This window comes from Dendropsophus ebraccatus, chromosome 12 (genome assembly GCF_027789765.1).
Source record: "Dendropsophus ebraccatus isolate aDenEbr1 chromosome 12, aDenEbr1.pat, whole genome shotgun sequence".
Lineage (NCBI taxonomy): Eukaryota > Metazoa > Chordata > Amphibia > Anura > Hylidae > Dendropsophus > Dendropsophus ebraccatus.
Window position 1 is genome coordinate 45,516,781 of NC_091465.1, and position 27,764 is coordinate 45,544,544.

General features: G+C 41.4%; 1 protein-coding gene and 1 long non-coding RNA gene across 5 annotated transcripts in view; one reads left to right on the plus strand and one right to left on the minus strand.

Moving 5' to 3' along the window:
• The window catches only part of RASIP1 (Ras interacting protein 1), a 43,536-nt gene extending 20,364 nt beyond the window's left edge, over positions 1-23,172 (plus strand). For both annotated transcript variants that reach the window (XM_069948795.1, XM_069948796.1), the window contains exons 5-12: positions 255-893; positions 6,752-6,789; positions 8,492-8,643; positions 10,451-10,566; positions 11,384-11,624; positions 16,341-16,513; positions 17,524-17,671; positions 22,071-23,172. In XM_069948795.1, the coding sequence (XP_069804896.1) occupies positions 255-893; positions 6,752-6,789; positions 8,492-8,643; positions 10,451-10,566; positions 11,384-11,624; positions 16,341-16,513; positions 17,524-17,671; positions 22,071-22,267 (1,704 nt within the window). In that variant the 3' untranslated portion in view covers positions 22,268-23,172. The remainder of the gene's footprint in view (positions 1-254; positions 894-6,751; positions 6,790-8,491; positions 8,644-10,450; positions 10,567-11,383; positions 11,625-16,340; positions 16,514-17,523; positions 17,672-22,070) is intronic.
• Positions 274-26,519, minus strand: LOC138769991 (uncharacterized). Of its 3 annotated transcripts, none has more exons than XR_011359366.1 (5): positions 26,452-26,519; positions 11,016-11,102; positions 2,134-2,251; positions 1,960-2,049; positions 274-670 (listed from the first exon to the last, which is right to left on the minus strand). It is a non-coding gene; the product is annotated as an uncharacterized lncRNA (long non-coding RNA). The 3 variants fall into 3 exon arrangements; XR_011359365.1 differs by lacking the exon at positions 274-670 and adding an exon at positions 1,003-1,871; XR_011359367.1 differs by lacking the exons at positions 274-670; positions 26,452-26,519 and adding exons at positions 1,003-1,871; positions 17,908-17,988.
• Positions 26,520-27,764: the final 1,245 nt, after the last annotated feature.

Here is a 27,764-nt window from a genome sequence, read left to right on the forward strand (position 1 = left end):
ATTATTTCTGATACATTAAAGGATTAGTCAGTGGGGTCTGATTTTTTTTTGTAGATGTCATGCCATTCTTGTCTGGTCTGGACATAGCCCAAGGAGCAGAGTAGCCAAGAACCTTGGGAAAAGAAGAGCAGGCCATTTTCTTCTTGATTTCTAATTACATGACCTTGGTCCATGAACAACAAGTAACTTTAAACTTGAAGAAATAATCTGTATTATGGTAAATAAATACTTTTTTTTTTTTATTTGTGTCATAGGACTTTGTTATCTATGTGATGACCAGGAAGAAACATCTGTTCGGAAGATCAGAAAAATCTTCAAGAGATAAAGTTCCTTATGTCGATACCTTTCTGTCTGCTCCAGATATACTTCCTCGACACTGTTGTGTATGGCGCTTGGATTCTTCTACTCAAAAAAACATAGTCCGTGTAAGGCCTTATCGAGGCGCACTTGTTACTCACAATGGAGGAGTCCTACAAAGAGAAGCTGAACTGCATACTGGGGATTTGTTAGGGCTTGGAGAGCATTTTCTGTTCATGTATAAGGACCCTAGAGTGGCCCAGACTCGCCCTGCCTGGCTTCCACAATCCTGGTCTACCTCTGGGTTAAGTGGGGCATTTTCATGCCAGATGTGTGGCAGATCACTTCAGGAGCGTCAAGAGGCTGTTCAGGCCTACATAGAAAGCAGAGATTTCATTCTACAATACCGCTCTCAGGAAGAAGATGCTGTGTTGAAGGAGATTATTGAAAAGTCTGGTAACTCGAAAATTGAATTTAAGCTGGCTCCTGCTTACCTTTTCAGTCTTTGTATTGAACATTCCACTAGAGCACTGGACCCTGGACACTTTCCTAAACTATTAATGAAGATTGCCACCATGATAAAGGAAGTGGTTTGGGTAAGACAATTCAGTTTTTTTAAACCATGTTCTTTATTGTTTTCAATAATGAAGAGAATACAATCAATAGGGATTACAACATAAATATAAGTAACAAAGCTTCCAAAAGGAGAAAAGAAGGATGTAAAACATATAATGTACAAAATATCCAAGACTACTGTAGAGAGATAAGGTAAAGAAGAGAAACTAATATAACTAGTAGTGATAAGAAGTCATAAAGGTCACTAAGAAAAGTTCCCAGGCGAAGCTTGCAGTAACAAGTGACCACCTCTAAATCACAGGCTCCAACAAAAATAATGGTCAGTACCACAGTACAAAGTAGACTGTTGGGTACAATACCAAACAGGAGCTAACGAAAAACCAAAACAAGAGAATCAACCAAAATTAGCCCAATAGCAATAGTCCCTTATATGGGAAATACTTTAACCTTGTACCTTATTTTTTTCTTTTCAGCCAACCAGGGATCCCAGCTTTCATTACTTTTTGACTACCTAGTGAGCCTTTTATATCTTGTAGACAATACCATTTTGTGTATTGAAAGTGCTTCATTAGTGAAGCATTTTTTATGAAAAGAAACCATGTTTTATTGCCAAAGTTTGATCAAAATCTAGTAAATGCCTTAAGATCCCAATTACTGTACTTCTGATACTACAGGGGCAGATAAGGTTAACCAGTGTTGAAGAATACATTTCTTTGTGGCAAGAAGTGAAATGTGAGCACCTTGCGATAACAAGATAGCTTTTAAAGGCTCTTGAAGGCACTTAGGAATAAAAGGAAATAGACACTCAAGTGGGGAAGGGGGAATACTAACACCCCACATATTTTTGATCCAGGACAGGATTCCTGACCAGTTTGGATATTGGGGCATTCCCAAAAACAGTGAAACAAATTGCTTCTCCGTAGGGCACATTTGGGGCTGACCACATGAAGACCAGACAATATTTGTGATCTGATGTTGGATAGTTGCAATTGTGAACCCTAAGAGGTAAACAGAAGCAGACACTTTTTTAAAGCATAGGATTTCAACAAATGACATATGCCGAGAGTTTGCCATATCGGTACTTACTAGGGAATTGAAAGGATTGTCTTTCTCCAATTGTGTGAAGTTTCTAGCTAGAAATGAGCAGTAACCGCGTAACTGATGATATTGTAGCATCTGCGAGGAGAGGGGAGAAAAGCGAGAAGCTGCGTCTTTCTATTACAGTAATGTACTCTCTGAAATGTTGAGTAAGTCACCCACCTTGTTTGTACTCCTGGATCTCCCTTGAGGGAACGTTGGAGAATCCCGAATGGGGAATGGTTTCACACGTGGCTATAGTGTCATAAAGCAACACTATTGTTGGTCACAAAGGTGGTATCTAATTTTAATATATAAAAGAGTGCAAAGACATAATGGAGCTATAGTTTTTCTTTCTAGGGCAAAGTATGAAAAATGAAAGGTGTCAAAAAGCCAGTCTCTAATGTGGCAGAACAACACTGATAAATTATTATTATCTGAGATAAGAGAACTGTGTGCCACCTTCACACAACTTGTTATGAGCTATGGCTTTATGTTTTAAAAGAGAACCAGTCAACAATAAAAATGTTGGAGAGACATACAAACGTAATGGAGGACTGGACAAAGTGGATAATTGCTAGGACGTCACTGATTCCAAGTAATGGTCTGGTTACATAACATCGAAGAAAGTCCAATAACATCTAGGAGCAGTGAAGTAGTGAAAGTAATATCATAATAAAGACCTGCCAGGGTTGAAATTGTGCTTGGTATGAAAATATGAAAACAAGAGTCCGTGGAGTCTCGGTTGCGAGTCTCAAAACACGGGATAGCCAGATATCTCTAGCCTGTTGCCACGGGGTGCCTCCATGATGGGAAGAGCACCACACCACCCTGATAAATAGCCCTTTAAGTCCCACTCGGTTGCGTTGAGTTCAGTGATTACTGTGTTTTGTTGGTTGATTTGTCATTGCCCCAACTAGCCAGAATCCTACTCCACACTGACGAGGGGCAAATACCCCGAAAGGGCTGTCTGTGGATGGAAGCCTGCCTTGGCAAGCCCTTGTCATGATCGCAATACTCGTACCTTGAGTTAGACATTGACAAAAAGGGGCCACCCTGGTATTTCCCTATTTATGTTCCAATACTCGCAACCGAGTGGGACTTAAGGGGCTATTTATCAGGGTGGTGTGGTGCTCTCCCCATCATGGAGGCACCCCGTGGCCACAGGCTAGAGATATCTGGCTATACCGTGTTTTGAGACTCGCAACCGAGACTCCACGGACTCTTGTTTTGCATATTTTAATTTTTGGGGGCATCAGTGGAGACTCTTGATTGAGTTCTTCATTGGAGCTTTTCTCACTGTTCTCCTTGAGTTCAGTGATTACTGTGTTTTGTTGGTATGAGAATAAACTTAAAAAATTCACTACTATTGGATGCTGTTGGACTTTCTTTGATGTTATGTCAGAGAGACATTACAATTTTTATTGGTCAGGGTCTGTGTGTGCAGCGGTCTACTTATAGTGAGGCTACAGTGTTCCCCTATAATTCTGTTTGCATAAGAAACTATTTTAAAACAATTGTTTGCCTTATTTGAACTACTACTTTTAATTTTGAGAGTCCCATGACAATTGCTTTATTGATGCTATATGCTTTTCTCGGAGAAACCCATCAAATTGGATTTTCACAGAATGCAATATAAACACAGTGGAAATCATGCCCCCAGTTCTCTGTGCGTGATATAGGCGATACTCCCAGCAACATTGTGTGGCTATGGGTGGAAAACTGGGGGCATTGGTTTCCCAAACAGTTCAGATCGCATGTGGGAACACAACCTTAGTGTTCTTGTTTCCTTCCTAACAATAAAGCTAGCTTGTAATTGTAAGGCTATGTTCACACACCATGCTTTTTATCAAAAGAATGGCCATTGGTTTTAATTGTAACAACGGCTGTTCTTTTCATATTGCAATGATTTTCATTGAAGCCAATGCAAACAATGTGTTGCACACAATTTAATGAACAATGGCAGTTGTTTGGCTACAGCCGTCAAAATAACGTTCATGTCATTTATTTCCGCCCGTTGTCCATAGACATAGATTTTTCATTTTGTTTGGCCATTTGTTTATACGTAGTGAGAACATAGCCTAAAGTTTATTTCACCAGGTTTTTGCTTTAGTTGTAGTTTAAAGAAGCTTTCCAGTTTTTTTTTTTTAATCATATCATGCACATGATCATTTCACTGCGATTTAAGAAGATTGCAGCAAGAGCACAGCCAAAACATAGCAAAAATGCATTGTGTCAACACAGCTTGTAAAGTCTTCAAATCATCATAAAACAATTCAGTTGTCATTATAGGTTAAATCACTTTCTCCTCATAGCAATATATTTTTTAAAAACACACACTCAAATAAGAAAACACATAAAAACTGCATATATTGTGGACTGACACAGCCCACTTATGCAGTGAGGGTATGTTCAGACTGAGGAATCCACGCGGAGAGGTTCCAGCGGATTCCGTCCCTCGCCCCCGCTCACTGTTAGTTCTTTGGAAGGATGGCGGACTCTGCCCGGCCATAGAATGGAGTCTATGGCACGGGAGGAGATGTGAGCGGCAGAAACCGCAGGAACTTCTCCACGTGGATTCCTCAGTGTGAACATACACTGATTCTCATTAGGGTTTCATTACATGGCCCGATGATCGTTTAACAAGGACTGCATGGACATCGTCACCGATGTCCTTGGAGCCCTTGCTTAACCTGCATACATTACCTATCCATGGTCCAGGGCTCCTCTTGCGGTCCGCTTCTCTCCAGGTCCCGCGCGTTGCAGCATCAGTGCGGCCTGTCCTGGGCCAGTGATTGGCTGAGTGGCCTGTCAGCTAAGACAGGCAGCTCTGAAGCTGCAGTGCGCAGGACCCGTGGAGAAGCAGAGCGCAGGAGAAGCTCTGGACCATGGATAGGTAATGTATGCCCTTTGCAAATCGTCAGCCACCGGCCGTGCACCGCTATTGCACGTAGTGATGCGCGGTCGGTGCCTGACAATTATAGGTTCAAACCTATGTCAACGATCAGCCGATGATCGTTGTGTTTATTACACGGATCAATAATCGGCCGAATAGGGACGGTTCGGCCAATTATCGTTCCATGTAATAGTACCCTTAGACTAGACTCCAGCCCATAGATAATTAGGTTGGTCTTATTAGCTGACCAGCAAACATGATACCCCATGCCCACTTTCTGCAAAGACAGAAGCTTTATGGGAAATGTAGGCAGCATTAGAAAATCATCTCAGTATTCAAATAGAAATTATTATGGCTGAGAACCAATTTCTGTCACATCTCCTAATACAGTTAAGCATAAGACATACAAAAGATCCTTCACACTTTTCTTGAATAATAGCCTGTGGTGGACTATATAAGCTGAAAGGTAGCCCACCAGTTATGTTATACCGCCTGAAACCTGTGCGGCGTGATAGAGATTGTAGCTCATTACAGTGGGCTATTATTTAACACTGTAGCGTTTCCTGGTTTCAGCAGCGTAAAACAAATAACCTTCTGTAAAATATTTCAATGCGTTTAAAATGTTTTGCCTTTGTACAGTGTTTATGAGCAGATTTACTCTTAAGACCTTGTAATGTGTTATTATGTTACAACATTGATTGGCTTGGACCTTGAGAAAACAGCTATTCGATGGGAAAGTGTTTCATCTACAAAGTGATCGTTATTACTAGGGAAGCCAAATTAGAAAGGACAATACAGATCTAATGCAGATTGAGTACAGGTCAAGGTGTTTCATGTGTTTGGAGAATAAAAAATTTAAAATGTGTGGGCTACGCAAGGAGAACTACTGACATTGTTTCTATTCTTCAGATTGTGTCTCTCTTGTGGGGAAATCTACAAAAAGTTCCATAACATTATTTCCAAAACTGGAATGGGAGAGACTTAGTATACATCTCATGCACGGATGCCACGTGTGACAGGGGGATTGTGTTCACACAAAACAAATCTGTTGCAGAAACATCTGAAGGAGCTTGCAGGAAATATGTAAATGTGAAAAAGTGTACTTGTCATGATGTTTTTTCCCCCAATCGGCGTGCAGCCACCAGGTCAGTTCCATGCACCAGTCCCAATCTTATCCAATAGGGCTTGTGCACAGAACCCATCCAGCATGGTTGTATCCATAGTTACTGGTGGCAGAAGCGACTGCATGCCGATTGGGGGAGAAAAACATCATGACAGGTACTTTTTAAGCAGCACATCACTAGTATGTGAATATACCCCAAGAGAAAGCTACTCTAAGAGAAAAAGAAAAAGAATACTGATATCATTAATTACCGACTATTCATTGCTTTCTAGACCCAGGAGAAGTAACACTGGGCAAACCTTTGATTGGGCACTAGGTGCATAAGTTGGTTTTTAAACCACTTTAAATAAAGCATCTTTGGTTGCTTCCAATGAGTGAATGGTGCCCCCATTCCTACTTCCCACTCAGTGTGGGATGACTTGTGGATTCTGTGTTTTTAAAAAAATAAAAAAGGATTTATATTCTTGCAAAGACTATTGTCCAACTAACATCATCACTATCATCATCATCATCATCATCATCACTATGTAACTTGATACAGCTTAAAAAGTTTTTTTTAATTAATAAGATGTCCAAGTATTTAATGCTGATGGAGACTTTTGCACCAACTGTATTAAAAACTTCAATAGGGTTTTCCCAAAAACCAAACAGTATGTAAAACCAGCATAGCAAGGGATAATGTTTCGTCAGCGCTGCATTGCGTAATAGATATTGAGTAGTATGGCTTTGTTGTTTTTCTCAAAATAGTATTGAATTAAAGATGGATTTTATGCATTTTACAGGAGAAGATTAAAGAGATCGGAGACAAACAACCAGAAAAGTAAGTTGTGAACAATGTCTATTCATTGGACCGTCTAGAATTGATAAACAGCTGGGCATTTGTAGGACCCATTTTAGCTATGGAAACACCGGTTGTCCCATAATTACTTCTATATTAAGAAATGGTCATATTAAGCTCCAAGCCCATACATTGAATAGGACTCATTTCATCTGAAATAATTGTATGTACTGAAATGTATTTATGTGACACCAACATATTTTATAGCAATGTACAGAGGTTGTCTTAACCATCCAGTATAGAGAGTGGAAGGAAACCCATGCAAGCACACTGAGAACATATAAGCTCCATGCAAATGTTTTCCTTGGCCAGATTTGAACCCATAACCCGGGCAATGCAAAGCAATAATGCCAACTACTGAGCCTCTCTGCTGCTAGAGGAGTGCCCCTTTGTCATATGCCAGGCTGGCATGCATTGGTGTAGACAGTGATATTCCATCATGCCCAACCACTGTGTATCGATGGACTGTCAAAAGAACCCCATTATACTAATTACCGAACCCAATGAGGCAGTCTATAGTATAAAGTGTGTGGGCACTCTTAGGGAACCAGGCTTACTGGGTAATGATACGCTTTGGTAAACATTAGGCCCTTAAGTATAAAGATAGTATACAGGCCTGTTTTTTGTCTGAGTCTGTATGTTATCTACTTTTACATTTCCTTGCTGACCACTTTAAATGCTTCCTGTAGGAACTGTTGGATGCCCCATCCAGTACACCCATTGTCTATGGTCAGCACATTCATACCATTTTTAGTTCAGTCCATACTGAACTAAAAGTTATGTTACATGTGGCTTTGGGGTTAGCTAACCCTGTGGATCCTTCCTGTAGAAACTTTTGTCAAATAAGTTGTAGTGTGCAGTGCAGGAATAAACTTTACTGAGTAACAATGCTTTGCACAGCTGGCTAGTAGTGGCCTCAATCTATATCATTGTGAATTATATGTATGCATTTCTGTTTCTATCATTTGTTTTTGGGTCTCCATTGACAAAGCTGTATGATAGTTTGTTTTTCTGGTACTATTTTGGGGTACGTTTGAGGTAAACAATGTGTTCATTGTATTGTATGGGTGATTCTGCATGTGACAATACATGGATGATTTAAATTTCCATCAATAATAAATAACTTTGTGCAGAGAAAAAGCAATATTTATTATCTTTTTTTTATATATTTGTTTATGTGTAATTAAAAGTTTTAGTCCAAGTGGGGAACTTGAACATGTAAAAAACGGTTTGTCCTCTCTATTTAAATGAACGTCAGCACTTGCCCGTCAGCACTTGCCAGTGTAATTTTACACACTGTGTGCATGGGATGTCCGTCATTTCATTAACTTCATGGCATTGCATGTAATTAAAATAAATTGCAGCAATAACAGACGCCTTTTTAAATGGAAAGAACGTCCGCCTTTTCTCTTTTTTTGACGTTGTGTGAACATAGCCTAAAACTACGTGGTAGATCTAGGAACTATTGTTGAGCCCCTGTGGCCATAGTAACCTCTCCGCATCTCATGCATCAGCAATAGTGATGACAGAAGAGGTGCTGATTTAATATAGCAACTGTACTGTATTGTTAATGAAAAAGATATTTCTAGAGAATAAAATCTGATCACAGTCGTTCCTTCTTAGAAGAATTTTTATCTAATTTCAACTAGTTCACACTTTTCATGTGTGCAATTTCTTATTCTAGTCAGCAAGAGAAAACTATGGGAAGTACTTTAGGGATTGAAGATGTGGCCTCTGACCTTCGACCATTAATGTTGTGGATGGCTAATTCTATGGAGCTTCTTAATTTTGTACAGAGAAAAATCCTAGACATGGAAAAGGAGTGGGAATCAGAAGGTAAGAGTTGTATTTAGATTTTTTTTTTTAAACTAAAAACTATGAAAACTTTATGAAAATATTTTGTGCCTCCATTTTGTATTAAAAGTGTTCTACTAATTTCTGCCAAGTAAAGAAACTTAGTTATTTGTGATATTTTAAGTCTCCTGTCTGAACCTAAAGGTACCCTACCCTACACTTGCCAGAAGACATTACATAGGGAGTGTCATGGGGGCATCATCATTCCTAGTGTAACCCCCTTGCCCAGGGAAAAGCTTGGGAGGTCTGTTGGAAAAGACTTCAGCCACCATGAACACCCTGACCTGACCATATCAAGGGACTACTACCCCCATCATTCCAGTCAGACGGCCATCTTGCTGGGTATCTGCCCCTCATATGTAGTTCCCAGAGTCTCTGGCTCACAAAAGGTGCATGCATATATCCTCCAGACTTTTTTTTTTTTTGGGGGGGGGGATGCAAATATTGGGTCATACATGGTGGGCTTCACAAAGACTTAGCAATATAAAAGGTTGAAACATTGCCGTATTTTGTATGCATTAAGGTGTGCAATACAAAAAGTGGCTTAAAATGATTGAGCAGCAATTCTTTTTTTGTTTTCATATCTTGAGAGTTGACAGGTCCTCTTTAAGGTGTTTAAGATGCTTTGACATTTACCAGATCTTAAAATACCATTTTCCATCAATGCAATGTCAACGTCAAGGCAATTTTCTTCTTGCTCTACATAAGGTTATTCAGTTAGTAGCCATAGCTGCTGGGAACATCTTATAAACTGAACACACTAAATGATCATATTATGTTACAAGCCATAGCCATTGCATTGCATCATATCCATTTGTGAGTGCACGTATGTGACACAACGTGACTACAACACTTTAGCATTAGTACTTCTTTGTTTCTGAGATTCATACATGAGGCAACTGAGACCAATGCTAACCAAGAGATATAGACCTCATTAACATGGCCATACTAGGACCTACAATTCTACAGATTTGTAACACATCACATCACATCACAAGTGTATGTATGTCCATAAGTCTCTGATTCCATATGAAGCCTTATAGAGGTTAATTGCTCTATACAACTTGTTGAATGTACCAACTTCCATAGGATGGCATACAATAGAATTTCTACAAAATATATAATGTGGTATTGAGCATGATCCTGCATCACATGTAGCACCTATGGCTTCCTAGTCTTTGGCATACATCTCGGCCAAAAACTTAGCATGTAACCACAAGTGTGTGGTTATACTTCTACATCTGCAGCATGTATATAACAGGCACTGATAGCTACTCAGTAAACCTGGCAGCTTGATATGTTGGACAAAATAGTTCCATAGTTGCCAACAATCCCCGTTTTACCGGGACTGTCCTGATTCTGAGGAGACAGTGTCGGCAAAACTATGTCCCAGGAAGCTCGGCCCCCATCACCGGAGGCCCCGCCCCCTGCTAGCACGAGTGACGTCACTCAGAGCAGAGCAGGGAGAGGAGTTGCTGGGGGACTAGAGGAACCATACAGGTTAGTTAAGTATAGCTTAACTAACCACACCCATGATAGGCCACACCCACAAAGACCACACCCACAATAAGCCACACCCCTTGTTGTCAAAGCTTAAGTGTCCCTGGAAAAAATGTTAAAATTGTTGGCAACTATGTAGTTCATCCATGAGGTTATCAATGGAGTTGAAATTCTATTTACGTAACTGTTATATAGTTCAATGGAGAAAGCCATGCAGAAACAATCTAGAGATGTACATGCCACATATCAGGCAATACCCTTTAATTCTCTAAAATAATACATTTTTCAGGTACTTCACAGGATGCCTTGCTGTCAAGTGACCTAGAAGCCTGTGAGGAGTCCATGGCACTTCTCGATGAGGTTATTATGTACACATTCCAGCAGTGTGTTTATTACTTGACCAAGGTAAGAAAAAAGATCAGAACCAACGTGGGGATAAGAGGAGTTAGGCTTGGATCCCACATAGTCTTTTGGTCACTATTTTTATCAGGTGTGGATTCAATACACAGGAAAAGATGCAATCTTTCCATAATGTTTTTTCTCCGTTTCTCAGGTTCTGGCCAAAATAACTACCGTAAGCCCAACCGTAGGAGTTTGTTTACACATGTTGTGTATGATGCAGATTTTATGTAGTAGATGTAGTGTACTGATAATATTATTCAACCCAGCTTATCCCACTTACACCGACTTCATTGTTCTGGGCTATCTTTTTTGTTAGAAGAGCCCTAATATTTAGGCTGATGACTGGCCACCCATTGACGCCCCCACCCTCACCAGCTGTAGGTCAGTTTTTACATGAGCTTATTACGGGTGCATTTTCATGCCTGTAATACACTTAAGTGTCCTGGCCTTACTTATAGCATGGTAGATTCTTTAAGGCTCGCCTTAATCTGCTGATGGAACCTGGCAGGTGGCATCAATTGGTCACTTCCTTCGCAGCACTATGATAGAGGAAATAAAGCATTTTGTTTCATTTCATTCTGTAAACCCAATAATGTTTGAATACAAAGGGGGAGATTTATCAAAGGGTGTAAAATTTAGACTGGTGCAAACTGGCCACATCAACCAATCACAGCTCCTCTTTCCTTTCACCAGAGCTGGAAGCTGAGCTGTGATTGGTTGCTGTGGGTATTTGCACCAGTCTAAATTTTACACCCTTTGATAAATCTCCCCCAAACAGTTTTTTATGCTGTAGTTCTGAAGACTTATTTTCTCTCTACAGACCTTATATGCAGCGTTACCAGCCCTACTGGAGAGCAATCCCTTCACTGATCCGGGCAGTCTATCAGATGTAGGGGAGTTAAACAATATGCCAGAAGGCACCCGTGGCACCCTTGCCATATATCAGGCTACACTGGATTTAACTCGAGAGTGTGAACTACATCCAGATCTTGTGTCTCAGACTTTTGGATATCTCTTTTTTTTCTCTAATGCTTCACTTTTTAATACTCTTATGGAAAAAGGTAAAGCTATGTCAAAACTGAAATACAATTTTGCCAAAAACTGCTGGAATAAAAAAAATCATTTAAATGGATTAGATGGATAGATCCAAAAAAAAAGAAAATCTCAGACCAAGTGAACTTAGAAAAGACAGTCTGAGGCTATGTTTACACAACTGAAGTTTTCGTAAAACAATGTCCGCTCTTTTCATTTAAAAGTTAATGCGAATTACGAGTGACTGTACACACGGCAGTGAACACGCACATTTTTTGCGGCTGGTGTGTGAACAATGGACGTTATTTTAACTTGTTCAAACACAGTACTTTTTACTTTTTTTACACATCTTTTGCATTAAAGTCAATGGCTTTTGTTTTCCAAACAACGGCTATTGTTAGTACTTTTGTGTAAACATAGCCTAAAGATGCACCAGATTTATGGCAGTGGCTCAGGCTGTTTTAAAATAGCTGATCGTTGGGCAGCTGAACAGCTGATCAGAGGGATGTCAGCACCATCTGATCAGTCTGTTTTGCCTGGAAAACCCCTTTAAGACAATTTTTCTGACGCAGATTCCATCACATTCAGATGTTATGGTACGTTTACACGGAATGATTATCGTTCGAATTTTTGCAATAACAATCGCATTTGAGCGACAATTGTCTTGTGTAAACACAGCGAACGATCAAGCGACAAGCATAAAGTCGTTTACTGTGATCTTTCAACGTGTTCTCAAATCGCCGTTGATCGTTCGCTAAAAACTCGCAGATTGCTTTGTGTAAACAGTCTTTCAAAGATTCACCCTATGTGTTAGATGGGCTAAAGGAATCTTAAAAACTATCGCAAAAATGATTTTTCTAACGTCTAAACACTGATCGTTATAAAAAACAAATCGTTTAACGATCGATTGGGCGAATTATCGCTTCGTGTAAACGGACCATTATTCTAATCTTATAACGTGATAGGCCGCCCATTACCATATGATTGTGGGAGTCACTGGGATCTCTATGGATCCTGAGAATAAAAGTGCCACACTACGGGGACTGTGGCTGTACTATAGTACCCTGCACAGGCAGAGAAACAGGAGAGCCTCTCTGCAGGGAAAACATAGAAGGGAATGCATATTTAGAACAGGTGAAGGCTCTAGAGATCAAAACCTTACCCATTATAAAGTGATGGCATATCCTTATAATATGCTATCACTTTAAAAGATGGGAATATTCCTATCGGAGCCATACAGCTATATATATTGGAGAGAGAGAGAGAGAGAGAGAGAGAGAGAATTTGTATTGCACACCTACATTTAGTGCAAAACTGAGTATTTGAAGGTCATTTGCTGTCTTGTTCTGGGTATTCCAAGTCATGTTACGATAGCGTGGTTGAAAAAAGACATATGTCCATCAAGTTCAACCAAGGCAGTGGGGGAGGGGATGTGACTGGACGGGAGGGGTGTGGATAACTTTAGAATTTTATTTCTCAGTAAGGTAAGAAATCAGTAAGCAATTCTATATTCTTCTTCTTAGTAGTTGTAGAATTCTATGTTTGATAGGGTTTAGTAGAAGTCTGCTGCCTGAAGAGAATTCTTTGATAATTCTTTCTCTCATCTTGCCTGATGAAGGAGGGATCGGTCCTATGACTACATCCATGAGTTAGCAGTTCCTCTAATTGTCCTGGCAGATTATCTGCAGGAAGTTGTGTGCTTCCTCCTTGCATGGCTCTCACTACTGGGAGCATTTTTTTTCCTTCACAGCAGGAAGCAGAAGGTTGCCTGCTCTGAAAAAAGAGAATGACGTGTTTTTATTTTTCCATAACAGCATCTGAACTTAACTCTTTGCTTGTTCCAGATGGATTGTACAACTTTTTAAAAAAAGGAATATATTAATTGTAAATTGTGTAGGCCAACAAATAGATGTATCTGTATGTCACTACCCAGATCAGTGAATAAAATACAAAGTGAGTGAACAGAAGTGAAATCTAAAGCAAATCAAAATTTGGCGTGACCGCTCTTTGCGGCACTTCTAGGTAACTTGTACACAGTGTATGAAGGCACTCGACGGGGAGGTTGTTCCACCATCTTGGAGAACTTACCCCAGATCTTCTGTAGATATTGCTGCTCAAATCTTTATGTGTCTTTATATAATTCCAGACAGACAGGATGATGTTGCCATGGACCAAATAATAATTTTCAGGTCTCCTTGTTCTTCTTTATGCTAAAGATAGCTCTTAAATGCCGTGCTCCACTGGGGTGTCGGGCGGGCTCCGCCACGGCATCCCGACTGACAGGTTCCCTTCAATGACATTAGCTGCATCTTTGGGGTTGTTGTCCTGCTGCATAATACATTTTTGGCCAATCAGATGCCACCCTGATGGTACTATATGATGAATTACTATCTGCCTGTATTTCTCAGCATTAAATGCAGCCCTAGACTTGCAAGGAACCTCCTCGCACATCACTGTTTTCTGCAGACACTTCTTGTTGTAATGTTCTCTCTAAACAGTAGATGGGTGTACCTGGGTCCCACTGGTTTCTGCTAGCTTTGAGCTAAAGACACTGTTGGACAGCTTCCGATTTTGAAAGGAAGTAAGCATGGTTTTCCTTTGATTTCTTGGCCACCACTGTGTCTATGGTCGTAAACATTGCCCGTTTTTTTGTGCTTTTTGCTTGAACAACACATCTTGAAACTCCAGTCTGCTTCTAAATCTTTGCATGTTAGAAACTTTGCTGATGCAGCATAAGTACCTTATGTCTTATTGCTGTGTTTAGCCTTGCTATGGTGTATGGAAAGCTAAAGCAGATATACAGGTGCCATAGGGTGAAATCCGGGAGAAAGGTGGTGAAAACAAAGGCAATTGGATTTGCTCACCTACTCAGAGCACAACATCTAAATACGCTCTCAGTGGAGAAAGTGATGTAGGTCAGAGCAGCCACAGGTTTCTAGGTTGCTGGGATCCTGGGCTACCGGGTCCCGGCAGGATATGCTGAATGGTGGGGTGTCGAGTCCCCACCATTGGCAGCGGTGGATGTAGATGAAACCTTTGCAGGCACTGGCCAATAGTAGATATAGGACCTTTGGTGTATGGTACTTTTGTGTATGACCTGTGACTTGACACTTGCTTCTACAAACTCATATTTGTAACAGAGTTTGACTGTTCCTCACCCAGTATCATCTGTATAGGTATGGTATATAGTGCCACTGATAATGGGCACAACTTTGCCTTAAACTTTGAAGTATAAACATTTGCTGTTGCTGCTCCATTCAGGTATTCTTCAGCAGTCTGTTTTTTTCAGCATGAATTGTACAGGCTAGGAAAGTAGCCAGTAGCCAGACCAAAAAGGATCACAGAGTTTTGGCCCCTTTAAAGTGCTGCTGGAGCCTTCATATCAACCAGTTTTAGAGAGGAGCTGTCACGTTAACTAACTTTTGAGATGTCAGAGAGACATGTCAAAAGTTTTTAACAGCGTTCAGACCACAACCGATTGGAAGAATGAGCTGGGAGAGGTCATGCTCAGCGCATTCCTCTCCTGGCTCTTTGTCACGTGAGAAGAAGGCTGCATAATGGAAGTCTATGGGGCACGTCTCTTTACGCTGACACAGAGTGGGGAGGGGATTGTAAGACAGCTCACTCATTCTACTGACATGTCAACAGTTTTTTTTTTTTCCGTGACAGGTACACTCTAAGCATCCAACACAACTGTTTCTGTTTTTAACTGATGGTACTTTAACCTACAGAACATATATAAATGACAATATATAATTGGTTAACAATACCCCTGGCTATAACCCTCCAAAATCCCTGTCCTTGTGCAAGTATACTTTTAAGAATCGATGCTGTTTTGAAGGTAAAGGGCGGTCACACCAAATATACATGGGATTTTGATTTATCTTCTGTTCATTGGCTTTGTAGTTTGTTAAAGGGAATCTGTCAGCCCCTATTCTTGTTCTGAGGTGCTGACAGTGTGATGAAGGTCTGTGTCTCTTAGTGTGGTGTGTTACCTTTCTTTTTCAGATCGGTCCTGTACTTTGTCCCCATCTGTGCCGTAACCGTCTTCACAACTGTCAAAGAGGGGGAGTGGTGATGTCTTTGTGCCGCACTTCGGCCCACCTCACCACTACCTACTTCCAGCTTGTCTTGAATATTCATGGCGCCTGTCCCCCTGCCTCCTGGCGACGTCATCTTTAGCTTCCTGGTTCTGTGTACTCCGCGGCCTCATTCACGTATGCACCGTAGTGCGTCGGAGCGGAAGTGAGCAAAGCCATTGAGGGCATAGGCTTTGGCCCTCAGTGCACCTGCGCCGCTCCAACACACTACGGCGCAAATCAGGCCGTGGGGGCGTGCGCAGTACACAGAACCAGGAGGCTAAAGATGACGTCTCGAGGAGACCGGGGGACGGGCGCCATGAATATTCAAGACAAGCTAGGAGGAGGTAGTGGTGAGGCGGGCCGAAGTGCGGCACGAACGCATCACACCCCCCCCTCTTTGACAGTTGTGAAGACAGTTACATCACAGATGGGGACAAAGTACAGGACCAATCTGAAAAAGAAAGGTATGACACAGCACTAGGAGACACAGACCTTCATCACACTGTCAGCACCTCAGAACCAGAATAGGTGCTGACAGATTCCCTTTAACTGATAAAAATAAACTATTAAAATTTCTATTTTTAAAGCCTTCTTACTTTAAAAAAGTATAGTATATATATAACAATGTCATGTTTCAAAGTTTTTTTTTATCATGTTCTGCAGGCAATGGAGAACCATTTTACCAATGGTCAAAGGCTGTTCAGATCCGAACAAACCTCGACCTTGTACTTGATTGGCTTCAGGGAATAGGCCTTGGTGATATAGCAGCTGAATTTTTCCGAAAGCTGTCTACAACTGTGAACCTGCTATGTATTCCTAAGACCAGTCTTTTAAAGGTATTATACATAATTATTCTGGTTTATGTATTCTGTTTTACTATGAAAACAAAAATTACAACCTGTAGGCAATTATTATAGCAAGATACATGTGGCCATACATGCTATAGAAGCAGCCCCCTACAACTGTTGCTCGGGTCATCTATGTTCGGCCCTACTACCTTAATATTGGTTGTCAAGTACTTATGTTAGAGTGTCATTAGCAGATTATCCTCATTGTTAGACAATGACGGGGAGCTGAACTGGTCATAGGTTGAAGCAAAGTGCATAAAGAAAGAAGAAAAAAAAAAACAACAAGCCCTTTAAGGCCCTATTACACTAAATGATTATCTGCCTTACTTGGCCGGTTATCGGCCATTCAGGCCGATAATCGTTTTGTGTAAAAAGACATGTTAAAAGGCCACAATCAGCCAACAATGTGCATTATTGGCCTGAATGGCCGTAATCAACCAGGTAAGGCTGACAATCATTTTGTGTAATAGGGTAGTCGTAGTCTTTCAACATGTAGAAAAATCCTGATCATGTCAGCGACAGTCTGCTGCTCATCGCCCTGTATAATATAAGCAACGACAGCAGCAACCGCCTTTGTCTTCAATGGGCAACCCAAACGATCTATGGATCATTTGGGCAGCCCCTCCTGCTGCTCCCCACCCGCTTTTTGTGCTCACTTCCCCCTCATTATTGTGCCATGGTATACGCCCTTTAGTCCGAGGAAGTAAAACCATGCACTAGAACAGGAGGCTCAGTGTGATCATTATTATAGGGTCCCATGTTTTCCTAGCCTGCACCAAGCTATAGACTTCACAGTTGCATCAATACATTCAAACACCACTGAACATTTTCGTATTACGCATAAACAAAACATGTCATAATTGAGTAGACTAATACATATATATATATATATATATATATAAATATATTTATTGTAGGCTTAGTATTTAATGTATATAATATGAATTATTTAATGTGCCAAGACATTAATGTGTTAACTAACAATACATTTGTATCAGATTTCCTGGAGCAGTCTTCGGAGTGAGTACCCTGCACTTAGCAGCGCTCAGCTCAACCACTTGTTAAGGAACTATCATCTGGGAGTGGGACGGTCACATCCAGCTGCTTGGGACCCCCCAGAGGAGGAAAAGGATGAGATCACAAACAGTGAGTTCACTAAGTGCAGTCTCAGCTTGCTCTTTGCCCTAAACGCTTTGATTTGGTTTCCTTCTGGCTGCTATTGATGTTGAGGTTACTAGAAATATTTCATACAAAGTGCATCTTGTAGCCGAGATGCTGAAAACATATTGTACTTAGTAGTCAGTTTCTTATGATCAGTAAGAGGTTCTAACAAAAGAGAAATAAAATGCGAAAAGCACACAGGTGCTTAGTGTTTGTTTTACCCTTTCACTTCCAGAGGTCTTTGTCCATGTTGCACATCTGGTAGCCAGGACAATTTTCACACTATCAGGCTGCGTTCACACTACGTATATTTCAGGCAGTATTTGGTCCTCAAGTCAGGTCCTCATAGCAACCAAAACCGGGAGTGGATTGAAAACACAGAAAGGCTCTGTTCACACAATGTTGAAATTGAGTGGATGGCCGTCATATAACGGTAAATAACTGCCATTATTTCAATATAACAGCCGTTGTTTTAAAATAACAGCAAAAATTTGCCATTAAATGACGGCCTTCCACTCAATTACAACATTAAGTGAACAGATCCTTTCTGTGTTTTCAATCCACTCCTGGTTTTGGTTGCTATACAGCCTCACAAATACAGCCTCAAATATACATAGTGTGAACCCAGCCACAACATGTACAAATGAAACCTTAATTGCATAAAACAAAATAACCAAAAAAGAAAACATATCCCTTATATATTGCATTTTTTTGCGAGCCCACTGCCACATATTTTATAGTCTATTCCAGTCTTGTTTTAAAGGAGAACTCTGATGTTTTCTAAAAGCCAGCAGCCTGCAGGGGGATGGTGGAAATTTATTTCAAATAACCTCTTCAAGTGCCCGCAGTGAGTGGCGTGAACAGCCGCAGGACCCCTTCCGGGCTCTGGGATCTTCAGGGTGTCAACATCACAATCCAGCTGATGGATTAGCCGCTCAGCTAGTCAGTGCTGCTCCAGTCACTGATTGGCTGAGCTGCCAGTCCATCAGCCAGGACAGGAATTGTCCCCCGAGTCGTGACGTCATCAAAACTTGGGGGGAAAACGACTTCCATTGGGAGTCCCGAGGCCGCTCACCGCGGGCCCTGGGTGAGTTAAGTTGTCACTTGAAATCAATTTCCCCCCTGCCCCTGCAGGCTGCCGGCTTTTAGAAAATGCCAAACTTCTCCTTTAAAGCCAGAAATATTGGTTCTACCTGGTATACACCCTGAGATAGAACTATTCATAGTAAGGACATAGCTCATATGCCCTTGGCTAATAAATTGAATTGATTGTTAAAAGGGTTATTATTGTTCATTTTTTCAGAACGATCGATTTTGCGATCATTTACTCGCTTGTACAATACATTCCAGTACTAATATATTGCATTATTCTGTCATTGTGATGTTCTCTTTTTACACCCTGCTTATACACAGACCTCTACAGCTGCCATAAGAACAAACTGGCAACACACAAGTGCATGATTGAAGGCATGACAAACCCCGACAACTAACCACCTACATGCTGTGGTCACTGTTGATGTGGCATATAGGGGGTTAAAAGACAGAGTTATCTGAGAGAAGTCAGCACCTTTCCTGTATAGAGATGGCTCAGTTCCTGAGCCTGCTCCATACTTCCTTAAAACCTCCATGACATACATGTGTATTCATTTATAAATATAATGACTGAATGAGTGTTAAGAGCATTGGTATATGCATAAAGAAAAACTTTTTTGAATTATTCAAGAACAGCCTTTAGTAAAGGTGTTTCCCCATTTTGCAATGTGAGGGTCTCAAGGAGATTCAGCCCTGGTATAGTGTAGTATCCCTTTCACAGTTTTTTCTCTACATAGATGCCACCGGCTACCTGGCTGTCCAGGGAACTGCAGTGCAGCCCACTTAAAGTAAATGGGACAGGTTACAGTTCTCTGCTCAGTCAATTGGCCAGGAACACTGCTGATATGCCATATCTTTATAAGATGTAAATACTTCTTTAGGGTACAAACCCACTTGACGTATTTGCTGCGTGAATCAGTCTTAAAAATAAGCAGGCAAAACGCAGGTTGGCTTTATAAAATTGTTCTGAGTTAAAATACGCAATTGCGTATTTTTGAAGCGTGAAGCTACATGCGTTTTTCGCACAGGTTGTTAACAACTGATGCTTTGCTAACAACAAGCTTCACACTTCAAAAATACGCAATTGCGTTTTTTAACGCAGAACAATTGTATAAAGCCAACCTGCGTTTTGCCTGCTTATTTTTAAGACTGATTCACGCAACAAATACGTCAAGTGGGTTTGTACACTTAAAGTTTCCAGAGAGTACACCAGAGGACAAAACAGGGTGGTCATGCAATGAATGTAGAGTTATACAGCTAATGGATGCTCAAATTAAGATTAAAGTGTCACTGTTGTTTAATTTTTTTTTTGCACAAATCAATAGTACAGACCATTTTAAGAAACTTTGTAATTGGGTTTATTAGCCGAAAAAAATGCATTTTTTATCATGAAAAAGCAGTTTGAAGCTCTCTCCCCTGTCTTCATTGTTCTCTATGGAGAGGGAAGGGGTGGAGGGAGATGAGGCACCAAAACAGGACAACAAAGAGTTAATTTACAGCTACATCATCAGGCTCTCTCCTCTGACGTCAGCACTGACCTCTTTGACCTCTGAATAGGGGCTTTCAGCGTCTCCCCACTGTGTAATCCTTTGTTCTCTGCTGCCGACTAATCTTGCTACTTCCTCCTTCCCCCTCCCTTCTCCATAGCACAGACAGGATCCGACTAATGTAAAATAGTCGAGATTTCCTGATAATGAGCAGTGAATAAGAGAGAGAGGAGGGAGGGAAGGGACCTGGGAAAGTCTTTTTAAATGCAGACAATGGCATATTTGCCTAATAAACCCAATTACAAAGTTTCTTAAAATCACCTGCACTATTGATTTCTGCAAAATAAATAAATAAATAATAATAATTAATGACATGTACACTTTAAAGTAAATGGGACAGGCTACAGTTCTCTGCTCAGTCAATTGGCCAGGAACACTGCTGTTCAGGGCAGGGGCGTAGCTAGGATTCATGGGCCCCATAGCAAAAAACTGTACGGGGCCCCATGAATCCTGTATGCTCTCCTACCCCCCCCCCCACACACACTGCCAAACACAGACAATGACGCACATATACACACACAGAGGCACCATTAATGTATATACAGATACGCCACTGACATACATATATACGCTGTAATGTGATTACACTAGTGCTGATGTATACACCATGAGTAGACTGTACATAGGGAAATCATCTCAGTGTAATAAGAAATACTAAACCAGAAATAAAAGAAAATGCAGCAGATATTAATGGTGGGTTCTTTTATTATAGTCCAGCATTAATAGAAGCTGCTACAGAACATCTTTGGGAGCGAACCTTTCAATCACTTGAGACATTACTGACATACACAAACACACACATATACACCAGTGTTACAGACACTACTGACATATTTATATATAACCACAGATACATACGCATACTGACATATACATATATACCCACAGATACATACATACACTCACTGACACACATACACAGCACTTACAGCTCCCAGGCTTCCCCCCTCCTCCTGTAGTCCCGGCTGATCTTCACATAGAAGTATTCAGGACCTTTGGGTCATGTGATCATAAGGTCCTTCATCCCTCTCCTACTGTTTCGTGCAGGACCTGGCAGGTCCTGCTCCTCTGTTCCTCTCCTTTTGATGTTCAGCCCGCTCACCCGGCACTACAGTGAGGGGGCTGAACAGTGCAGTGGTGGGTCCCTCTTCCTCTCTGGACCCCTGGGGGAGCAGGGTACAGTGGTCGGCTGTCAGTGGCATACAGTACCTACCATGAAGGCAGAGCAGGCTTCCTCGGGCCCCTTCCTGCAGAGGCCCCATAGCAGTCGCCTTCCCTGCCTTCATGGTAGCTACGCCACTGGTTCAGGGGTAAAACAGTGAAGCTGATGAAGCACTTGCATACCCTGTATTGGTTGGCATTCCAAAAGTTGGATTGACCCCATGAAATATTAAGTGGGCATATCTTAGTGATATGTTATATCTTTATGAGATGTAAATACTCCCTTAAAGTTTTCAGGGGGTGGACCAGAGGACAAAATATCATGCAATGAATGTATTGTTATACAGCCAATAGATGCTCAAATTAAAATTAAGTTTATTAAACTTGTATTTCTGAAAAGACTGTCTGTTCATATGGAACTCTGACAAACCTCATATGGACAGATATTAGCAGTGGGCTGCTCTCCTTTTTCTCTTTAGCACCCAGGTCTTGTCTTATAGTCCCTCCTCGTGCTGACAAACACCCATACTGTAAAGTCTGATGCTACCTAATAATTTATTTCTATACTTTTTTGTCCATATCAGATATTTTTGAGAGCTTCACCGACCATCCACCGCTGATTCTACCTTGTGACAACTTCCGTATGCAGCTCTCCCAGCCCATGAATAATGACGCCTTTCACAAGCAGTTGTGTCAGCTTAGACGATTTGTTTGGGACCTTGAACAGAAATCACTGCCTGCCAACCAAAGATCTCTATACCGGGTGGAGAATAGCCAGTAAGAGGATATAATTAATATACTGTTTCCAGGACTACAAAGAGCAAAATAAAAACTTCAATATAGGACTTGAATTTTATCCATCCTGATTGAAAAGTATCATATAAGCCATTCAGGTAATACATTGTGGATGGTGTTGACTGTATATATATTTAGTGTCATTTACACTTTTAGACTATGTTCACACATGTTACGGCCATTCTTTTTAGTGAAAAGAACGTTTGTTGATAATGAAATCAATACATTTACATTGACTTCAATGCAACAACGGCCATAGTGTATACACACAGTATATACTACGGCCATTGTTGAACTGTGGCCATAGAAAATAATGAGGATGTCTTTTGCCTACGACCACACTTCGGCAAACAGTGTGCGTTGAAAATAGTTGTACATACAATGTAAAGTACGGCTGCCGGCCATACTTTACATTGTGTTCAATGCTTAATTGGATTGCGGGCACACCCAAAAGTGCTAGTAATCCAAATGGGAAAAAGATAATGTTCCTGCAGCTGATATTTCAGTGTCGGCAGCAGGAACATGTGATACAGCGGCCGTTGAATACCGCAACTACTTACAGCGTGTGAACATAGCCTTAGAATGCACAGCATAGATTAGAAAGATATATATAGCCAAACAAAAACACTTTGCAGTTACTGAATGCTAGTTCTTACATTAATTTATAGCCTTATATATGACTGCTCCTTGGCATAATACATCTACAGCCATTTTATATTCTAGTTTGCCTTCTCAAAATGCAAATGCAAATGCAAAATGTTTTAGATGATTCAGGAATAATTTGTCAAATGCATGCTCTAGATACAATAAACTACCACTCGTCTGTATATGTTCTTTATATTCAAAAAACAAGGACTGAAATGTTATTAATAAAATTTAGCTTTTGTCTTCTATACTTTTATGTCAATTTATGTCAATTTAGAGGGCGGATTTAACCATTAAAACTGTTATTACAAATATACAAATTCAATGGGTTTAATAAAGAGATGATCACACATACTTAATGACCATTCTGGCAAATCATATTCAGATGACAGTTTGGGAAAATAATTACATATTGTTTTTTTTTATGTTGAGTTAGAGCCCAGCTGTGAACCTCGAGCAAGCAAAGAGTGCGGCATTTGATTATCAGTGGCTGAAGAAGTTGAATGCAGCCCTAGGGAGTCCTGGAAAACATAGATACAGCCCATGGCCATGTTCACACAAAGTATGTTTTGCATAAATCACGGCCGTTGTTGCAATTTGCAACGACGGCTATAATTTATACAAAACATACGTTGTATTTAAATGAATGGAATCCCGGCTCGAGCTTATACACATAGTATACGCTCCGGACGGTATTCCATCCGGCCGCACGAAAAATTGACATGTCAGGTTTCTGTGGCCACTAATCATTGAATAGCGGCCGCACAGACATGTCAGTTCACACAATGGAGTGTGCAGTTCTGGCTGCACGCTCCATTGTCTGCAGCGGTGAATTGGGATACGGGCACACACGAGTGAGCCCGCATCCGAATTCAACAGAAATGAAGATCATACAGCCGAGATGGTCACAGAACAGCCAGTGTTATACGTAGTGTGAACCCGGCCTATGGCTGTTTCTATGTTTTCAAGGCAGCCTTGGGGTTGCATCCAACTTCTTCAGCTATCGTTAATAAAATGCCGGATGCTTGTGTTCATACAAACCAGAGCGGGCCCAAGGGTCGTTAATTTCTGCTTATAATCATAGAAACGTCAGTTACTCATACAACCAAACTATCACCTATTATGCCGGGTTCACACTGAGCAAAACTAGCGGAATTCTGCAGTGGAATGCCATTAGCCTCCCTCTCATAATGTGAGTCTATGGGAGACGTCTGTTTCTGTTCTCACAGCGTCTCTCCGCGCTGAAGAATGAACAAGTTCAATGTTCAGCGCCAACAGAACAGGAGCGCGCGCCTCCCATAGACTCCCATTATGAGAGGGAAGCTAACGGCATTCCGCGGCGGACAATTCCACCGCGGAATTCCGCTAGTTTTGCTCAGTGTGAACCCGGCCTTATACTAATTGAACTACATGTATATGAAGAAAATCCAGTTGCAGATGTCATGGGCAAATAAGTATCAGCATGTCGGTTCCATTGTTCTCAGAATGATGAACCATTTCTAGGGGTATCTGGAAGAGAATATTTCCATTCTATCCAATGTGAACACGTACTTGTGTGACCCATCTTATTGGCTCAGGATAAAGAACATGATGTTATCAAAACAATGCAGACACATGGGGGACTAGTAAATCTATTTATCTCAAAAGTACATTTCCAGAAATGCTTGTACATTTGAAATATATTTAATCTCTTATGGGCACACAGCATAAGCCTGTTCATATACAGCCTATACTGCTCTTTTAGCTGGCCAGAAACATGAACTATACCTGTATACCTAAATGGCAAAGAAAAAAATACAAGGCAGAGCGCCTCATAGGGTGACACAGTATAGCACTTTAACCCTTAGAGGACCGGGCCAATTTAACTTTTTGCGTTTTTGTTTTCCCTCCTTGCGCTTAAAAGGCCATAGCACTTGCATTTTTTCACCTAGAAACAAACATGAGCCCTTATTTTTTGTGCCACTTATTGTACTTTGCAATGACTTGCTGAATTTTTTCATAAAGTACACTGCGAAACCAGAAAAAAATTCAATGTGTGGTGAAATTGAAAAAAAAACCAAAACATTTCTTTTATTAGTTTTTTTTTCAGTTTTTATGCCGTTCGCCCTGGGGTAAAACTGACTTGTTATATATGTTCCTCAAGTCGTTAGGATTACAATGATATGTAACATGTATAACTTATATTGTATCTGATGGCCTGTAAAAAATTCAAACCATTGTTAACAAATATATGTTCCTTAAAATCGCTCCCTTCCCAGGCTTATAGTGCTTTTATCCTTTGGTCTATGGGGCTGTTGAGGTGTCATTTTTTGTGCCATGATGTGTTCTTTCTATCGGTACCTTGATTGCGCATATACAACTTTTTGATCGCTTTTTATTACAATTTTTTTTGGATTTGATGCGACCAAAAATGCGCAATTTTGCACTGTGATTAATTAATAGTTTGGGCGATGACGCGATGGCGGCAATACCAAACATGTTAATTTATTTATTTATTTATTTTATTTATAACATGGGAAAAGGGGGGTGATTCTGACTTTTATTAAGGGAGGGGGCTTTTTATTGATAATAACAATATTCATAATAACAATATTGATAAGTCCCTGGGGGACTTCTAGTATAAGCACACTGATCTCTAATTGAGATCTATGCTGCAGCCAGAAGCAATGGAGTGCCGAGCTGGGATCAGCGACATTACGGCGCTGAGCCCCGGCGGAAAAGGATGTGTGGATCGCTCCTCCGGGACAATGTCCCAGAGGAGTGATCCACCCCACTAGACACCAGGGAACAGCTGCATCAAGTAATTGGATGCAGCTGTCAACTTTGACAGCTGCATCCGATTACTTTATTAGCGGGCACGGCGATCGGACCATGCCCGCTAATAGCTGCGGTCCCGGGCTACGAGCGGCACCCAGGACTTGCATTTTTTCACCTAATAACCCACACAAGCCCTTATTTTTTGCCCCACTAATGCAATGACAGGCTGAATTTTTGCATAAAGTACACTGCAAAACCGTTTTTTCACAGTTTTTCAAAAACAGTTTTTTCACAGTTTGCCGTGGGGTAAAACGGTCTTGTTATATATCCTTGTTATATACGGTATTACGGCGCAGATCCCGGCCGGCTCCAGATGCCGGGATCGCTCCTTTGCGACCATGTTGCGGCGGGGGGGGGGAGAGGGGGGAGGGATGGGGGATCCCATCCATTAGACACCAGGGAAGGGGAAAAGCTGTTTTTTAAATGTAGCTGTGAACTTTGACAGCTGCATTTAAAAAGCTAATTAGCGGGCATGGCGATCGGACCGTACCCGCTAATAGCCGCGGTCCCGAGCTGCATAAAGCACCCCCGTGCGGCTCCCCTAGCGACGCCAGGACGTACAGGTACACCCTGGGTTGTCTAGGGCTTAAGAATTTCCACATCATCAAAGTACAGTATAAATCATCAAACAAATCATGGTTATTGCAAAGAAATCTACAGACTAGATATAAAACAATATATAAACATATAAGCATGTGTAACACTTACATGTCAGCGAGTCCCCATTCTAATCATCAGGAGAGGACCTTTCCACATGCTCTCTCTGGCCAAAGCCATAGCAACCAGAGTGTGCTGCAGGTCCTGTCAGGTAAAAACACAGGGCATAATCATACGGTCTGCACGGAGGCATCTTCTTTTTGTTCGGACATTGTACCTATATACCTGAATGTACTCTTTGAGGAACAGGTACCTCACAAGTCCTGCTAGAAAATATGGACAAAAATACACTCATCTAAAAGTGGTCCAGTGGTCTCATGTGTTGACCACCACTAATAATGACAGAAGCAGTGTGGCACTAATAGAGCATGAGGCAGGCTATATTAGCAGATTGTCTAGTGAACAGCACAGGAGCAGGACGGTATCCTGAAAATAAGGGGAACTGCTCCAGATAGAGCAAAGTTGCTACAAGCCTACATACTCTATCTTGCAGCGCGGGTGTAACCAGGAAATCCTGACCACTCTGCTTAACCCAGGTATCAAGGACTGGGGCTTGTGTCACCCTAGGAAGACCAACACTTTAGGGCAATAGGTGGTATCAAGACAGAAGTCAAAACACGGGCCCAAGTATTCCCTCTACTCTCAAGTATTCTACTTCTTCTACTACTAAAGTTCTGGCAGAGCACATTACTACTTAGATTGGGACTCTGACGACCTACTCCTCAGTACGCAACCAAGCCAGCACGGCTGTATTCATGGCGTGGGCTGGAATGATCTCTGACCCTCTGTGAGTGTTTAGCACTGCACAGTGTCTGTGCTTCCCGTGTGCATCTGTCCACTACCTTACTCCAGACTAGACTACACTGGACTTGTCCTGGAGAGGGAACCTGGCAGAGCTCCTGGCTAAACTCTGCAGGAGACTCTGGTTTGTGCGTCTTGCCTGTACGAGAACCAGGGAAACTATTCCATCTGGTGGCTTACAGCACTAGCGGATTATAATAGGTCCATTCTGGGTGTTAGCCCAGGGCCCTTAGCTCCTTGGAGGCCCATGGCCACCTAAAGACTTTGAGTGGTGTATTGTCTCCCAACTACTATTCTGACATGATTTGTAAAAAAATCTATCCCGTGTCTATGAGCACCCCGCTAGTGCTGCCATAGTTACAGTGGGGTGGGGGGCCCAAGCTGGTGAACAGTCCTGGGCCTATAGTAAAGTTAATCCGCCCCTAGCTTACAGGTGACGTCTTCTCTGACTGAAGGCATTATCTCTATTTCTTTCTCGAATGGGACCAAACTGCGAAGGTGACTTCTCTCACAGCCTATGTTTAGAAATCTTTGCCCCTCACTTTGCAGCCACTTCCACGATC